The sequence below is a fragment of the Triturus cristatus genome, chromosome 1_2, assembly GCF_964204655.1.
Source record: "Triturus cristatus chromosome 1_2, aTriCri1.1, whole genome shotgun sequence".
Classification (NCBI taxonomy): Eukaryota; Metazoa; Chordata; class Amphibia; order Caudata; family Salamandridae; genus Triturus; species Triturus cristatus.
In genome coordinates this window covers 873,641,961-873,654,863 of record NC_140580.1, presented here as the reverse complement: position 1 = coordinate 873,654,863, position 12,903 = coordinate 873,641,961, and the positions used below count along the sequence as shown (strand labels likewise).

Below are 12,903 nucleotides of genomic sequence, written 5' to 3'. Positions count from 1 at the left end.
TGGTTCTTCAAGTCAAATTTTATTGGTTGTCTGAAAGCAGAGTGATTTTTACTCAAAAGCTAATTCGTGTTGTGAACACCTGCAGAATAAATCCATGTTGTTTTTTTAAGAAGAAAAAAATCAAATTTGGAACTGATAAGTGCGTTTAAAAAAATTAAATATCCTTTATTCAGATTGACTTTTAAAACATTGTAAACTTAGTTGAATAGGACAATTATCTCTGGACAGCGTTCCACAACGCTAAATTAAACAATTAACACTCCATGATAATGACAGCTTTTACGCATGCAGATTAGGCAACATTCTGTAAAGTTCAATTAAACATTTCTGTGGCTCTGGTTTAATGATATACACAATCAAATGAACTTGAAAGGTAATTGCCATGTAAATAAATGCTGTTAAATGCTGAAGTGCCATCGAAGTGCCATTACTCTTTGTTTTTCCTGCAAGTTAAAGAGATGTGACATATTGACAAGCTAAAGGCAGGCTGAAAATGCCTATACGCTACATGTGATCTTGTAAGCGATATGATAGGTTTCGTGATACGAGCATTGGACAAAATGCATCCTAAAGATGGAAGCAATTCTACCATTTTTTGTATTCTAAGTCTAGAGAGTGAAGTGCGTTATGAATAGAGGAATGCCCAGTTTAAGGCAAAAAGATGTGTTTTCTAAGGGCCTGATTACGAGTTTGGCGGAAATAGAGCAGGCCGCCATGCAGGCGCCCCGCTCCAGGACCGCGAAACCCGATGTCAGAGCACCTGTCAGATTATGAGTTTTCTCCTGGTCTGGCAGGCGGTCCTTTGGCGTTCCCACGGCGGGGCCTATGAAAAAGGCACTGCAATGGGAACCCCAAAGCCTGTTCTTGCATGGCATGGACTACAAGGTCCATGGCATGCAGGAAAGGAGGTGCATGCAGACAGGGGGCACACCATGTGCCCCCTGCATGCATCCCATTGCCCTGAGGCAACAGGGGGCCAGAAGGCCCCCCTAAATTTCCACACTCCTGCACTTTCGAATGGCAGGTTCACCACCATTGAAAGAGAGGCAGCAGGAACCTCCTAATATTCTTGGCTGTGCCACAGTGACCTCACCAATCATATTCGACTGTCTGACTGCTGCACCACCGCGGTGGGATCCGTGATCCCTGGTGGTTGTGGTGGTCCTGTGGCAGTCTTACTGCTGTATTCGTAACACAGCAGGTGGACTACCAGTCTGGCAGTCCAAGGACTGCCACCACGGGTTCAGCAATCCAACTCGTAATCAGGGCCTAAATGCGTGCACTCCAACCTTTGAATAGGCCCACTCTCCTGTTGTAGCCCCTGCAATGGTCACCTCTGGATATAAAAAACACTTGTCTTTTGCCTCCTCTTACAGTTTGCTTCACATGGCCTCCACACCTCTGTTTGTTCTTTCCTACAAACTACCAAGTTTCACTTTAAAAGACTCCAGAAGAAATTCATTGCCAAGATAGCATGGAGACAAAGCTGCATGCTGTGATCAGTGTGCAGGAGATGTCTGCGCTGCACCTCGAGAGACCTCCTCTTCTCCGAGCCTCTTGTGTCTAGCAATTTGGCAAGCACAATGAATGAGGCTAAATTTAGCACCTCTTATGCAAAGGCAATAAAGTGGTATTTACAGAAGATTGCCTGAAGGTATGCTGACTTCAGTCTAACTGCTTTTTCAGTATCCACCGAGGGACAAACACTCATGTGAGTTTTACAAATGTGAAAACTAGTCTGGAAAAGCAACAAGAGGGTATATATTAGTAATTGTAAGCAAGGGAAATTCATCTATGGGAGTAGCTTTAAGCATGAGAAATTCATCCAAGGAACAGAGCATAATTATTGAGTTAACACAAAGTATGATCACTTTTTTAAAGCTAAGAAACAAATACAGAAACACCTGACTCAAGGTTGCATTACACAACCACGCTTTACTTTCCCACACCTTCCTTAGCAACGGTGGCATAATAACTAATGCGTCTGAGCCATGCATTCCATGTACAACGCAGGTCATTACATTGTCTTGCTTTACGGGGGCGTTGGAATTTGGAATAGTATCATTTACTGTCCCCACAACAGTAGGTAAAGCCTTGGACTTTAAAGTCCAACGCAGCTATACCTAACACGTTGTTGTAACAAATTGAGTTGTAAATGGGATGTGCTGTTCGGGTGCATTCGTTGTTCCGCCCGCGTTGTTTGGCGTCGGGGTATTTGCTGTTTCCCCTGGCTCAAAGAGCAGATTCAGCCAGTTGCACTGATGGCCACTTGTTAGATAATGGGAAGTTAAATTCGTCAAGACAGAGAACTGTGGTTTTGTCAGTGCTTAATATGAGCCGGTGTTTTCCGTTGCTCCGCTCCGCCACTTAATCGGTTTCCGGAGCTCAGCACCAGCATTTAATTGTCAACACTGCACTTATGACAGTCTGCTAAATGGTGGCGCTGCTCATCTAATTTAAGGAGGAGCATAACAACGGATGTTTATGGATACAATGCACATTAAAATTATTAATACCTGCCTCCCCAGCTATTCCTTTAGCTTTGGGGACCTGGAATATTCTGAACTGTCGCACTTGAAGGACGGGAGAGATGGTTAGCAGTTGTTTTCACAGTGATGACAGGTCAATGAGGGGTGCAAGCTGCAGTGACCTCCTGGTCAGAGCCCTGGCACTTGTTATGTTACAAATTAAGCACTGGGCTTTGTTGAGAACATACTTGTATTTCTGGCAATGAGAATGAAAGGATGAACAACAGGCAGAAGCAAACAAAATGCTGTGGTGGAAGAAGGGGAACTACATCCCCCAACATCCCTTTGAAACCTAATTATAATACCAACAGACAATAGGTTTCTGAACAGAGAATTCTATATGTTAGATCACTCTGTAAACAAGAATAAGAATAATGGTTTAGAATTCTGAATACACGAAATACATGAAAGCAACAGCTTCATATTGTAGTGAATAAAATAAAAATACCGTTAAATAATGAGCGTGTGAATTGTCAACTACTTGTTGGATTACCTTTCTTACTATAAACCAACTAGAAGACGATGAGGCGGTGTCTGACCTGCTATGAGATTTGATTTATTGGTCCATAGGGTTTCATAAAAGTGACTTTAGATTGGGGTATAAATTCTAGCCAAATAGCTGTAAAGCAAAATGTAATCCTTTTTTATGAAAATTTAGTATGAATACTTGCAAATCAATGTGAGCCACATCAGGTGCACTTTCATGGGAGGTTTTCGGACACAATACAAAACGGGATGTGCATCTGCTAGTTATATTTGTTTTTAAAAAGGCACAGGTAGATTAATCAATATCTCCGGAAGCACGAGATTTTCACTCAAGTTCAAGGCTGAGTTCTTCCAAAGTTGGCAGCTTAGCCACTAGACAGAATTTCCTCCCAGTAACATGACACATACACAGAAAAATGGGACAATTAGAATCGCCAATCAGATAAAGTTGGCAATATAGTCATTCAAAAGTCATCTTGAAGCATTTTAGAAGCTAAGAAGCATTTTATTTTTCAGATGTGAGTTGTGATTAGAGACTAAAGAGAATACAGCACTGGAAAGTAAGATGATGTTAAAGAGTATACTACGTCATTGGTACAGAATTTGTCTCATCACGGATAAGTCGTTAGTCGTTAGCTCTCTGATTCGGTAAATGTTATTCTTCCTGACTGCATGCCTACTGCCCAGATCTAGTATAAAATCTATTTGTTTCTTTTTTAATACCCATTAAGACTCCATTTGATATGTTTAGGATTTCCACTGAATCTGTACAGTCCTTTCACACCATATTGGCTTATTTGTATGCTCTGTACAAGATGCAAAAGACCCAATTACATCTTAGTTACAAGCATGTTACGAGCAATCAGATTAAATATGGCTCAAATGCTCAATGTTATTCCTTAAATGATTAATCTGCCTCATATTATGATCATACTAGTCTGCTCACTGATATGGTGGACTTTATCCTTACAATTAACTATTTCCTCTTTGAGACACTGAACAAACCTGCGGACAGATGTGTGGAATTTGTCGCCAGTATTCCTAATGGATCAAAATTTGGCCCACCTCTTGAATATTAATGAGGTAGGTCGCAAACTGCGGTTCACTAGGAATTGCAGCCATCACAGCGACGGTGGCCTGCTGAGGTCAGTAAACCACTATGTCTGTGATTGCTTTTAAATAAGGCAATTAAAAAAAATGCAGCCTGTTTTCCCTTAATGGGAAACATAATACATTTGTGTAAAAAAATGGGACCACTACCTACTCATAAAATATTTTTTTCAACATTCTAAAAGAGGACGGTATCCCTAGGAATCATCTCTCCATTTGTGAATACCTTCCCACTCTCTTTCAGTACTCGGTAAAATGTTGTTTTGCGACTGCAATTCAGTCATAAAATATTAATGCATACCACTGCAAATCGATATTTGAAAGAGACACCTTAAACACGCCCCTCCAAAATACAAATTATTTTTTGGGTCACAAACACAAATTGCTATTCCGTAACAGGTTTCTGAATTCCAATTTGTGGTTTGCACATACCACAAGGCCTTTTTGCAGGTGCAAATGACCCGTGTCTGCAAATCAGGATGTTTGCCACTGAAAAAAAGCCTTTGTATATTTGGTGCTCTCAGTCCATTACAGTCAAGACTGATTTGCATATGGCTGGGTCCAAACTGGGGGTGGCATATTGAGCGAAAGGACGATGGATCAAACCCAGATCTGTGACTGGGGGTGAGTGGTTGAAAAGTTTCAGCGCTCTGTTCATCATCTTGTTGTATTTCATATGTTCACCATAAGTGGCAAAGGGTATACCCAGACGTGTGTCCCTTGCTCGCTGTGCCACTGGAATCAAGTTAGCATGGCTGATTCGGGGTGAAACCCCGAAACCTGGGAGAAACTGGCCTGGCAGTTCGGGCTGGACTATTCCTATGAGGAGCAGGGCCAAGACTGATTTACATATGGCTGGGTCCAAACTTTGGCGGCATAGTGAGCAAAGGAACGACGGATTAAACCCAGATCTGTGACTGGGGGTCAGTGGTTGAAAAGTTTCAGCACTCTGTCCATCATCTTGTTATGTTTGCTTAGCTCATAAAATAATAAGCACTGAACTAAGGAAAGCAGATGTGGAGTCTAGAGAAAGGCTATTGACTGATGCTGAATTAATTACATATGTACCAAAATAATGTCCGATTCAATACATCCTTCATTGGCAGGCTGACAAAATCAGGAAGATATGTATCAAATGTTGGTATTTAATTAAAGGTTAATAGCAAATTGAAGGTGATCACTAGTATGAGGAACTTTTCGCATACAGGATACTCGTCAACGTAAAACAATGTCTTACTTTGGGAATTTTGAAGAATAAAACTAAGAAAGATAAGTGGTTACTCAAAAGATCAAATGGATTCAACAACAGTGGTACTTTGGGCCTAAATAAATGAAAACATGACAGAATTAGGTAGTCTAACAGAGGATTTCATATACTGTGATACCACATTTCCAGACTGCTTCTTTGAAGCAGCATAAGGATGCTACCAGTAGTCTAGTTTAACAAAGCAACTGTTAAACCATTTCTTAAAAGCCCCGAATTAAATCTTAAGAAGTGCATATCACCAGCCTATATCATATATATTTTTGTCAAAACTACTTTAAAACGTTAACAGACATCAACAGCATAAATACATATATCGACACTTCTCACATCATGGATCGCTGCAGGACAGATGTCATAAAAGGATGAGGGTCGAAAGCAGCATTCTTTCAGTGACGGATGAATTAAGGATGTACCTTTCTGTGGATGCTGTGGGTTCTCTTTTTTTTACTGTGTCTCTTGGCAGTGTTTGACAGTGTTGACCCCCATCTCTTCCTGACTAGGCTGACCAATCGAGGGACTCTGGGATATGAGATCTCCTCTTTCTTGAAACTAGAAATATGTCTTTTTGAGTCATTTGAGCTCTAAAGGTTTATATTCTGGAACTGATTCACCTCTCTCTAGTGCCTTGATCCCCATTTATGTGAACCCTTTGCACTTTAAAATTGGATTTACATGCTCACTAGAGAGTCAGCTGAGCGTTGCAGTGACATTGAAAGGGGGCAGGGGACATTGCATCCAGCAAGGATCACTGTGTGAGCCAGGGCTAGCGATTACAGTGGGCGTATATTGAGTGACCCCCCCCCCCCCCAAGCAGGGATTGCCTATTCCAATGAACACACAGCATACTAACCACATACATTTCACACTTGAGGGGAATGAGGGGTCGTATTCAAAACAGACTACATGGATTTTATTGTGAAGGGCCAGTATGCAGTCTCCAACACAGTGTTCCAAAACAAATGGTCTGTACAACTAAACTATAATCTGCTGCCACATACTCTTCTGCAAGGATTTTTAGTGCATCTGAAAAAAATACATATTTTCATATGGGTTTTTTTCTGCTTCTCCTGTCAACAGAGCCATTTTTGAGGCAGTGTGATATGATCTGTAGCTTTCTTGGTGCCTCGTGTGGAGCTTCCTTAAGGCAGCATGCAGCACTAAGCTTGGCTACCACCACCAGCTGCTCATATCATGGGCTGGTCAGTAGTTGTACACACGGGGTGAGAGCAATATACACAGATCACCAGGGAGCACTTCTCACCTGACGTGTGATCGAAGTCCTAGTGAGCAGAAAAGATACCATCTCTGCCATAAAAAGTCGCATCAGCACCAGGGACTTCGATCCTCCACGGAGATGAGAGAGAACAGGCGTGAAAGGTGAATGGTTGGAGGAGTAAGGGTGAGGTATAGAAACGAGGAAGAATAAATTAGTGCAACTTCCTCATTTGCGATTTAAGGAAAACCATAAAAAATATAGTTATACTATAAACTCAATATAAACATAGCACAAGGAAGAGTGCAGGTCTTGCAGACTATTCTGTACTCAAGAGAATGTGCCAGGTTTCACCCCTGGGTCTCATCATACCAGTCACAAGCAAGGGTGGCATCAAGAGAATTGTCAATAGATCGGCGTCTCTGTAAGATGGATGACTCTGGGAGTAGAGGTATTAACATGGTTGACTCTGCCGCTAAGTCTTCTGACTTTCTAGAGGTGCTGTCTTGTTGCAAAGCCTCTCATTTTTCTTCTCTCCCAGGCCACCTCCACCTTGATGTATGCTCCACCATCTCATTGAATGCCCCGCCTCATTTGTGGCTGTCTGCTTCCTTCCACAGATGACGAATGTGACCAAGGAATATTGCTTGGACGTTGTGAATAAGTTTGAACCATGCTCCGAAAATAAAAACCAAGGGGTGCTGGGAATTGACGGTATGTATAAATTATGCGCACAATGTACAGAGGGGATATTATCTCTGAATCATTACTCATAGGGGAAACAATGACATGCACACTCATCAATTAATTGATAAATGACTCTTGATCATGAGTGCCTAATGCAGGATAAATCCTAACTGGATATTTCCAATTGACGCCCTCTAGCAATCCATCAGACCTGGAGTGTCTTAGCATGCATGGGATTAGCTTGGGTTTAGTCGGGCTCTGCCTGAGACCAGGAGGAAGTCCCATGTATCATCTGGGGGGATGGGTTTAATCCATCAGTTTGACTTTCCCACTCATTCAGATTCAGGGAGTGTGCCTCTATGTGTGTCTGTGTGCATGTTAATGTCTGTATCTGGTAGCTGGATAATACCATTTGTATTTAGTCGGAGTGCATTTGTGGCTTAAGCGTAACAAATGGTGTAAAGGGATGTGTTTGTGCTTGCAATGTATATATCTATGCATTATGCCGACATATTTGAGGATCAATGGAGTCATATAAATGTTGATAAAGGCAAAATCAAGAAAAGCAACAGGGCTCCTTTCATGTGTTGTTGACAAGTGAGGGCCCAGGTTTTTGCATAGATGGCGATCATCAACTAGTATTATTATCACTTGTTATTGTCAAAGGGTACACATAGGCTAGGTAAAACACTTTACTTGTCATAAAGCACACATTGTGAGCAGGATGGCCTGTAGGTACACCATGAGTGGATCACTGGTAGGTGCACCATGAGTTGATCGCCTGTATGTGCACTGTGAGCGGTGATGCCTGCAGGTTCTGGAGTTTTGGTGCTAGTGAAAGGTGATGGTTTGAGGGCTCTGGAGGCTGAATTCCTCAGCGGCAGTGGGAGCTCCTTATACTGCTGACCATGTTCCCAAGTTCCTAAAACTGTCCTTACCTACGGTACGAGACCCTCACACTCTGTGCTGTAAGTTATCCGAACTGTCTAGCCATATATAGCAAACTCTGCCCATTTAACACAATGGTGCCCCAAGCTTTGTACCCTGCCTGTCCATGTTCCCAGATTATCTACACTGTCAGTGGGCTCTAATGACCTGTCAGTGCCCATGTGCCTAAAGCTCCTCCTTGGTCTGTGCACCAGGCTCCCTGCACTGACTGTGAAGAGTCTGTGTCAAGGTGAGAGTGGAGGAAGCCACCCTCCAACCACATGTAGGGGAGACTGTGGAAAACATGTCCACTGTCTCCTAGGAAGGAGAGCAAAGACAACAGCTCTCTCTTCCCTGTCCAGACCAACCTACTCAGGTGGTTGAAAAGATACTGTGATGGACTCATGGTAAGGAGTGAACAGCCAACCCCACCTTTAAGCCGATCCTCCTACTGCTTTCAAGCATGACCTTACGTTGAACCTTCCCTCCTTGAGTAGACTGCTCTATGTGTTCTGGCATACAGTGGAACTACCAATAATTGATAAAATACCACCACTCAAGCGTGCACCATGCTCTTCTGCTTCCCCCAGTATTGGGCGCTAAATGGTACTTTATTTTCATTGATTTAGAATTTGCTATTTAAAGAGCAGTTCCACTGGAACATAGCTTTTTAAACTGATTTGCAATCATATTTGTTTTTATAACTGAATGACTCATCGGCAGCGTCGACAATCTCTTTGTCCATGCAGATAATCAGATCTCGGAGGGGGAGGGGGGGGAGATTAGAAGTCTATCTATGGAGCGGACTCGCAGTCCAAGTTATAGCCTTGTATCAAGAAAAGGTCAACCCACTTTCTTTGTAGTAATATCTCCCTGATCTAATCCAAAAGGAGCAATTCTCGTTTTTCACCCACTGGGGTTACTTGTCGCATACTTCATCATTGAGTCCAATCCCAGCCCCTAATTTACTGGGGTGCGCTTCTACCTTGGTATTCAAGGACGCACTGATAAAGTGTGTGGGGCTCTCAGCTTAAATTTACCCACACAAAGTCCCTAGCCTATGTCCTTAATGAGGGTCCTTTTGGCAAGATTAAATGCAGGAAGTGATGCTAAAGAGCACTATTCACTCCGGCATCTGCGGTCTACATATTTTAGTCCTCATACAGAGCCAAACATTGGTCTTCTGGATTTCCTTAAGATCAGGAACATGTCCTTAGGGTACTGGATTCAGGCATGCCTTGTAGACAAACATTCGTCAAAGGTCCCTGCCTTCTGATCTCCCTACCTTTGGTCTTCAGGACATTTCAGGAATCTGAGAACCACCAATGAAGGAAAGGTTACACAGGAACATGGAGAAAAGGGGACTGTATAAGCCAACAGGCACAAGCAGAGGAAGAGAAAAAACAAAACCGCAGTGCATACGAAGTTGAGAGTAAGAGAAGTCAAGGAAGCAAGTCTGAACGACTCAGTTTATCTGCTGGAGTCTGGGAACATGATGCAAACCTATCTCCCTCTTCCAAGAATAATCTGGGCAGGGTTTGGATTTACCACAGTGCAAAAATGGTAAAATTCAGATTAGGACTGGAATGGAATGTGGGGCAAGGTGTGCAGTGTAGTGGAGAGTGTTCTGTCTTGGGTAGATCAAATGCATGATTTCACCATTCATGAGCACCACCTAGTGACGGGATGACAGAATCCTGATAGTTATTGGCAGTTAACTGCAATTCATTATGTGCACTTCCCTACAAAAAATCACCAATCTATTAAATACTCTGCTATCTATGTGTTTTGGTTGATTTTAATCTCGTAAACCCTTGGCTTGTATCACCAAGACAGTGTGGGAGTGATGGTATGCATTCCTATGCGTGTTTTACAAGAAAAGAAAAAATATTAGTCTACGATTCACAAGGGACCCAGCAGTTTGGGGCAGGCTCCTCTGTTCCAAATAGGATGAATACAATACACTTGTTTGATAACCTGTACTCACCCTCTGGTTTCTTGACACCGAGCAGTCAGGCTTATCCTCGGGGCTTGAGTGTAAAGTATTGGCACAATACCACCCTTGCAACACACTGCGTATGCCACAAGACTCCACCCCATATGTAAAAAACACTTGTCTTTGTATTACACACACACACTGAAATCAACAAGAGATACACATTGTATATACACTCTACACTTATACGCAATTATCAAACTTTTCTATTGAAATCAAAATGAAACACACATTGTATATACACTTTACAATTATATGCAATTGTCGGACTTTCTCATTAGCAGAAAGGCCAAACAGTGACAGGTCTTTGACTACACCTCATGCCCCAGCCCCTCAGGGGTTTCGCATTTAAGACAAAAGAAAGGTGTGTGGGCATTACACTCTGGCACTGATCACACCCCCAACCCAATGGAGGCAAACACATTTTTCACCCCCCTACCCCCGGGCAGATGTGCCAAAACAAACAAAAGGAGGGAGAGGTCTACCCTGGCATTGTGCCATACCCTCAATAGTATCGTTCTGCCCCCGCTGGGGGAGATAGGAGGTTTGCCCTAATAGGGAAAGTTGCCCCAAATCTGACCCCGTGGTTGATAGAAAGCCCACTAGATGCCAGGGATTTTGCATTTGAGGCAAAAGACAGGGGTGCAGCTTTGCAATTTTGCATTTGCCACACTCCTACCCCAAAAGGATAGCCTTTTTCTGCCCCCCTCCCCCTGGGTCAGTCTGGGGATTTGCCCCCAATTTGGCCCTCGGCAGCAGAAAAACCACTAGAAATCAGGAAATTCATAATTGCGCCAAAACAAAAGAAGTGGTGTTCTATCTTGTCACCGAGCCATACCTCTGCCCCAGAAGGAGTAATAGTGTCTTTCTCCCCCTCAGTAGGCAAATATGAGCATTGTCCCAATTAGAAAGATTGCCCCAAATCTGTCTCTTGAGGAGGTAGAAATCTGTTAGACACCAGGGGTTTTGCTTTCGGGCAAAAGAAATGGGGTATGGATGTTGCACTCTGGAACTGGCCACACCCCACCCTAAAAAGGAAAACCTGGTATTCTGCTCCCACAGTCACAGTGAGGCAGTTTGCTCTCAATTTTCTACTGCAGGGTCAGAAAGCCAAATAGATACAAAAAAAATCAAAATGGTGCCAAAACAAAAAAAGGAGGTGGAGGCCAGATAGATGTTTGTTTCACTTGAGGAGTTTGCCCTCAAATCTGCCCTCTGCGAGAGAAGGGAGCACACAAGACATCAGGGATTTTGCATTCGGATCAAAAGAAAGTGGTGCAGTCATTGCACTCAGGGAATTCAAAATGGTACCAAAACAAGCAAAGGAAGGGGGCCGTCTACAAGGCATTGAGCCATACCCACGCCCCAGAAGGAGCAATATTATTTTTCGGCTCCCCTGGGGGCATATAAGAGGTTTGTCCCAATTAGATAGGTTGTCCAAAATGTTCCCTTGGGGGTAGAAAGCCCACTACAAACCAGGGTTTTCCATTTGGAGCAAAAGCACGGGATGCAGGTGTTGCACTCTGGCATTGGCCTCACCCAAACCCTTAACGGGACAAACCAGTCTTTCTGACCCACTAGGAAGAGGCATTGGGTTTGCCTCCAATTTGCCCCATGGTTTGGTCAGAAAGCCTACTGTATGACAGGAATAAAAAGTGTTTATACAAAAATGAGCCATGACTAACATGAGGCCCCATCCTCACCCCTACAGACTCAACAGTTTTTTCTGCACTCTTCTCCACTGCAGAATAAGACATTCTCTCCCAGTAGCAAGCACAAGGACATTTGATTCATTTGGGTGTTGTCCCACTTGGAATCCCCTGGATGTATAGTTTTCAAAAATATTGTCAAAGCTTTACAACATACATTCAGCCGCGGCCCGTGCAGGTAAGAGCGGTGGCGCCATGTGGGGGGGTTTCGATAGATGATGACGAGGGAAAATATATTATTTATTTAATTTTCCCTCATCGTCTGACAAAATACCCCCGCCCCACCCGGCCCATCCGCTCTTACCTGTATGGGTGGCAGCTGTATACATTCAGTAGGTCTTGCATAAACCCAGGGAAGTATTTCTCTCTCAACTCATGTTATTTTCTGTTAATGGCTGTCTAATGTAGCAATCAGCCTTCTAAGGAATGCTTGCCTTGGAGTGGATCTGAGACTATCTTACGTCTCAAAAGTACGATGAATCATCACAAATCAAATTCTTGCTTCATACATGCATTCTGTAAGTAAGCAATCCTTTTGATATTCTTTTTACTGCATCAGGTCTTTAAAGTTATGCATAGAAACACAGGCATACGCAAATGGAGTTTGTATGCTTTAGCACATATTGGCCAGACCTATGGCATGGCCAGCTCTTGTTTAATATGGCAACTGCTCCCCATTTGTGAGAAAGGGATTGACATATAGCAGGAAACAGCGAATGCCATGACCACCGAACAACGCGCTGCTTTTGCAACGCGGGCAGAACAAGGATTGCGTCTAAACCACGCATTCTGTTTACAACGCAAGTCATTACACCGAGATGTGTTAGGTAAACCGGCGTTTGACTTTAAAGTCCAACTCTTTCCCTGCTGTTGCGGGGACTGGAATTAAATAGTAAATTATACTATTCCAAAGTCCAGGGCCCCCCTAAGGCAAGTCATTGTAACGACTTGTGTTGTAAATGGAATGCGTGGTTCAGACG

The 12,903-nt window shown here is 43.1% G+C and overlaps 1 protein-coding gene across 7 annotated transcripts in view; it reads left to right on the top strand.

Moving 5' to 3' along the window:
* PLCH2 (phospholipase C eta 2) overlaps window positions 1-12,903 on the top strand; it is a 1,499,317-nt gene that overhangs the window by 1,155,143 nt on the left and 331,271 nt on the right. For all 7 annotated transcript variants that reach the window (XM_085609277.1, XM_085609254.1, XM_085609273.1 and 4 more), the window contains one exon: window positions 7,225-7,318. In XM_085609277.1, the coding sequence (XP_085465403.1) occupies window positions 7,225-7,318 (94 nt within the window). The remainder of the gene's footprint in view (window positions 1-7,224; window positions 7,319-12,903) is intronic.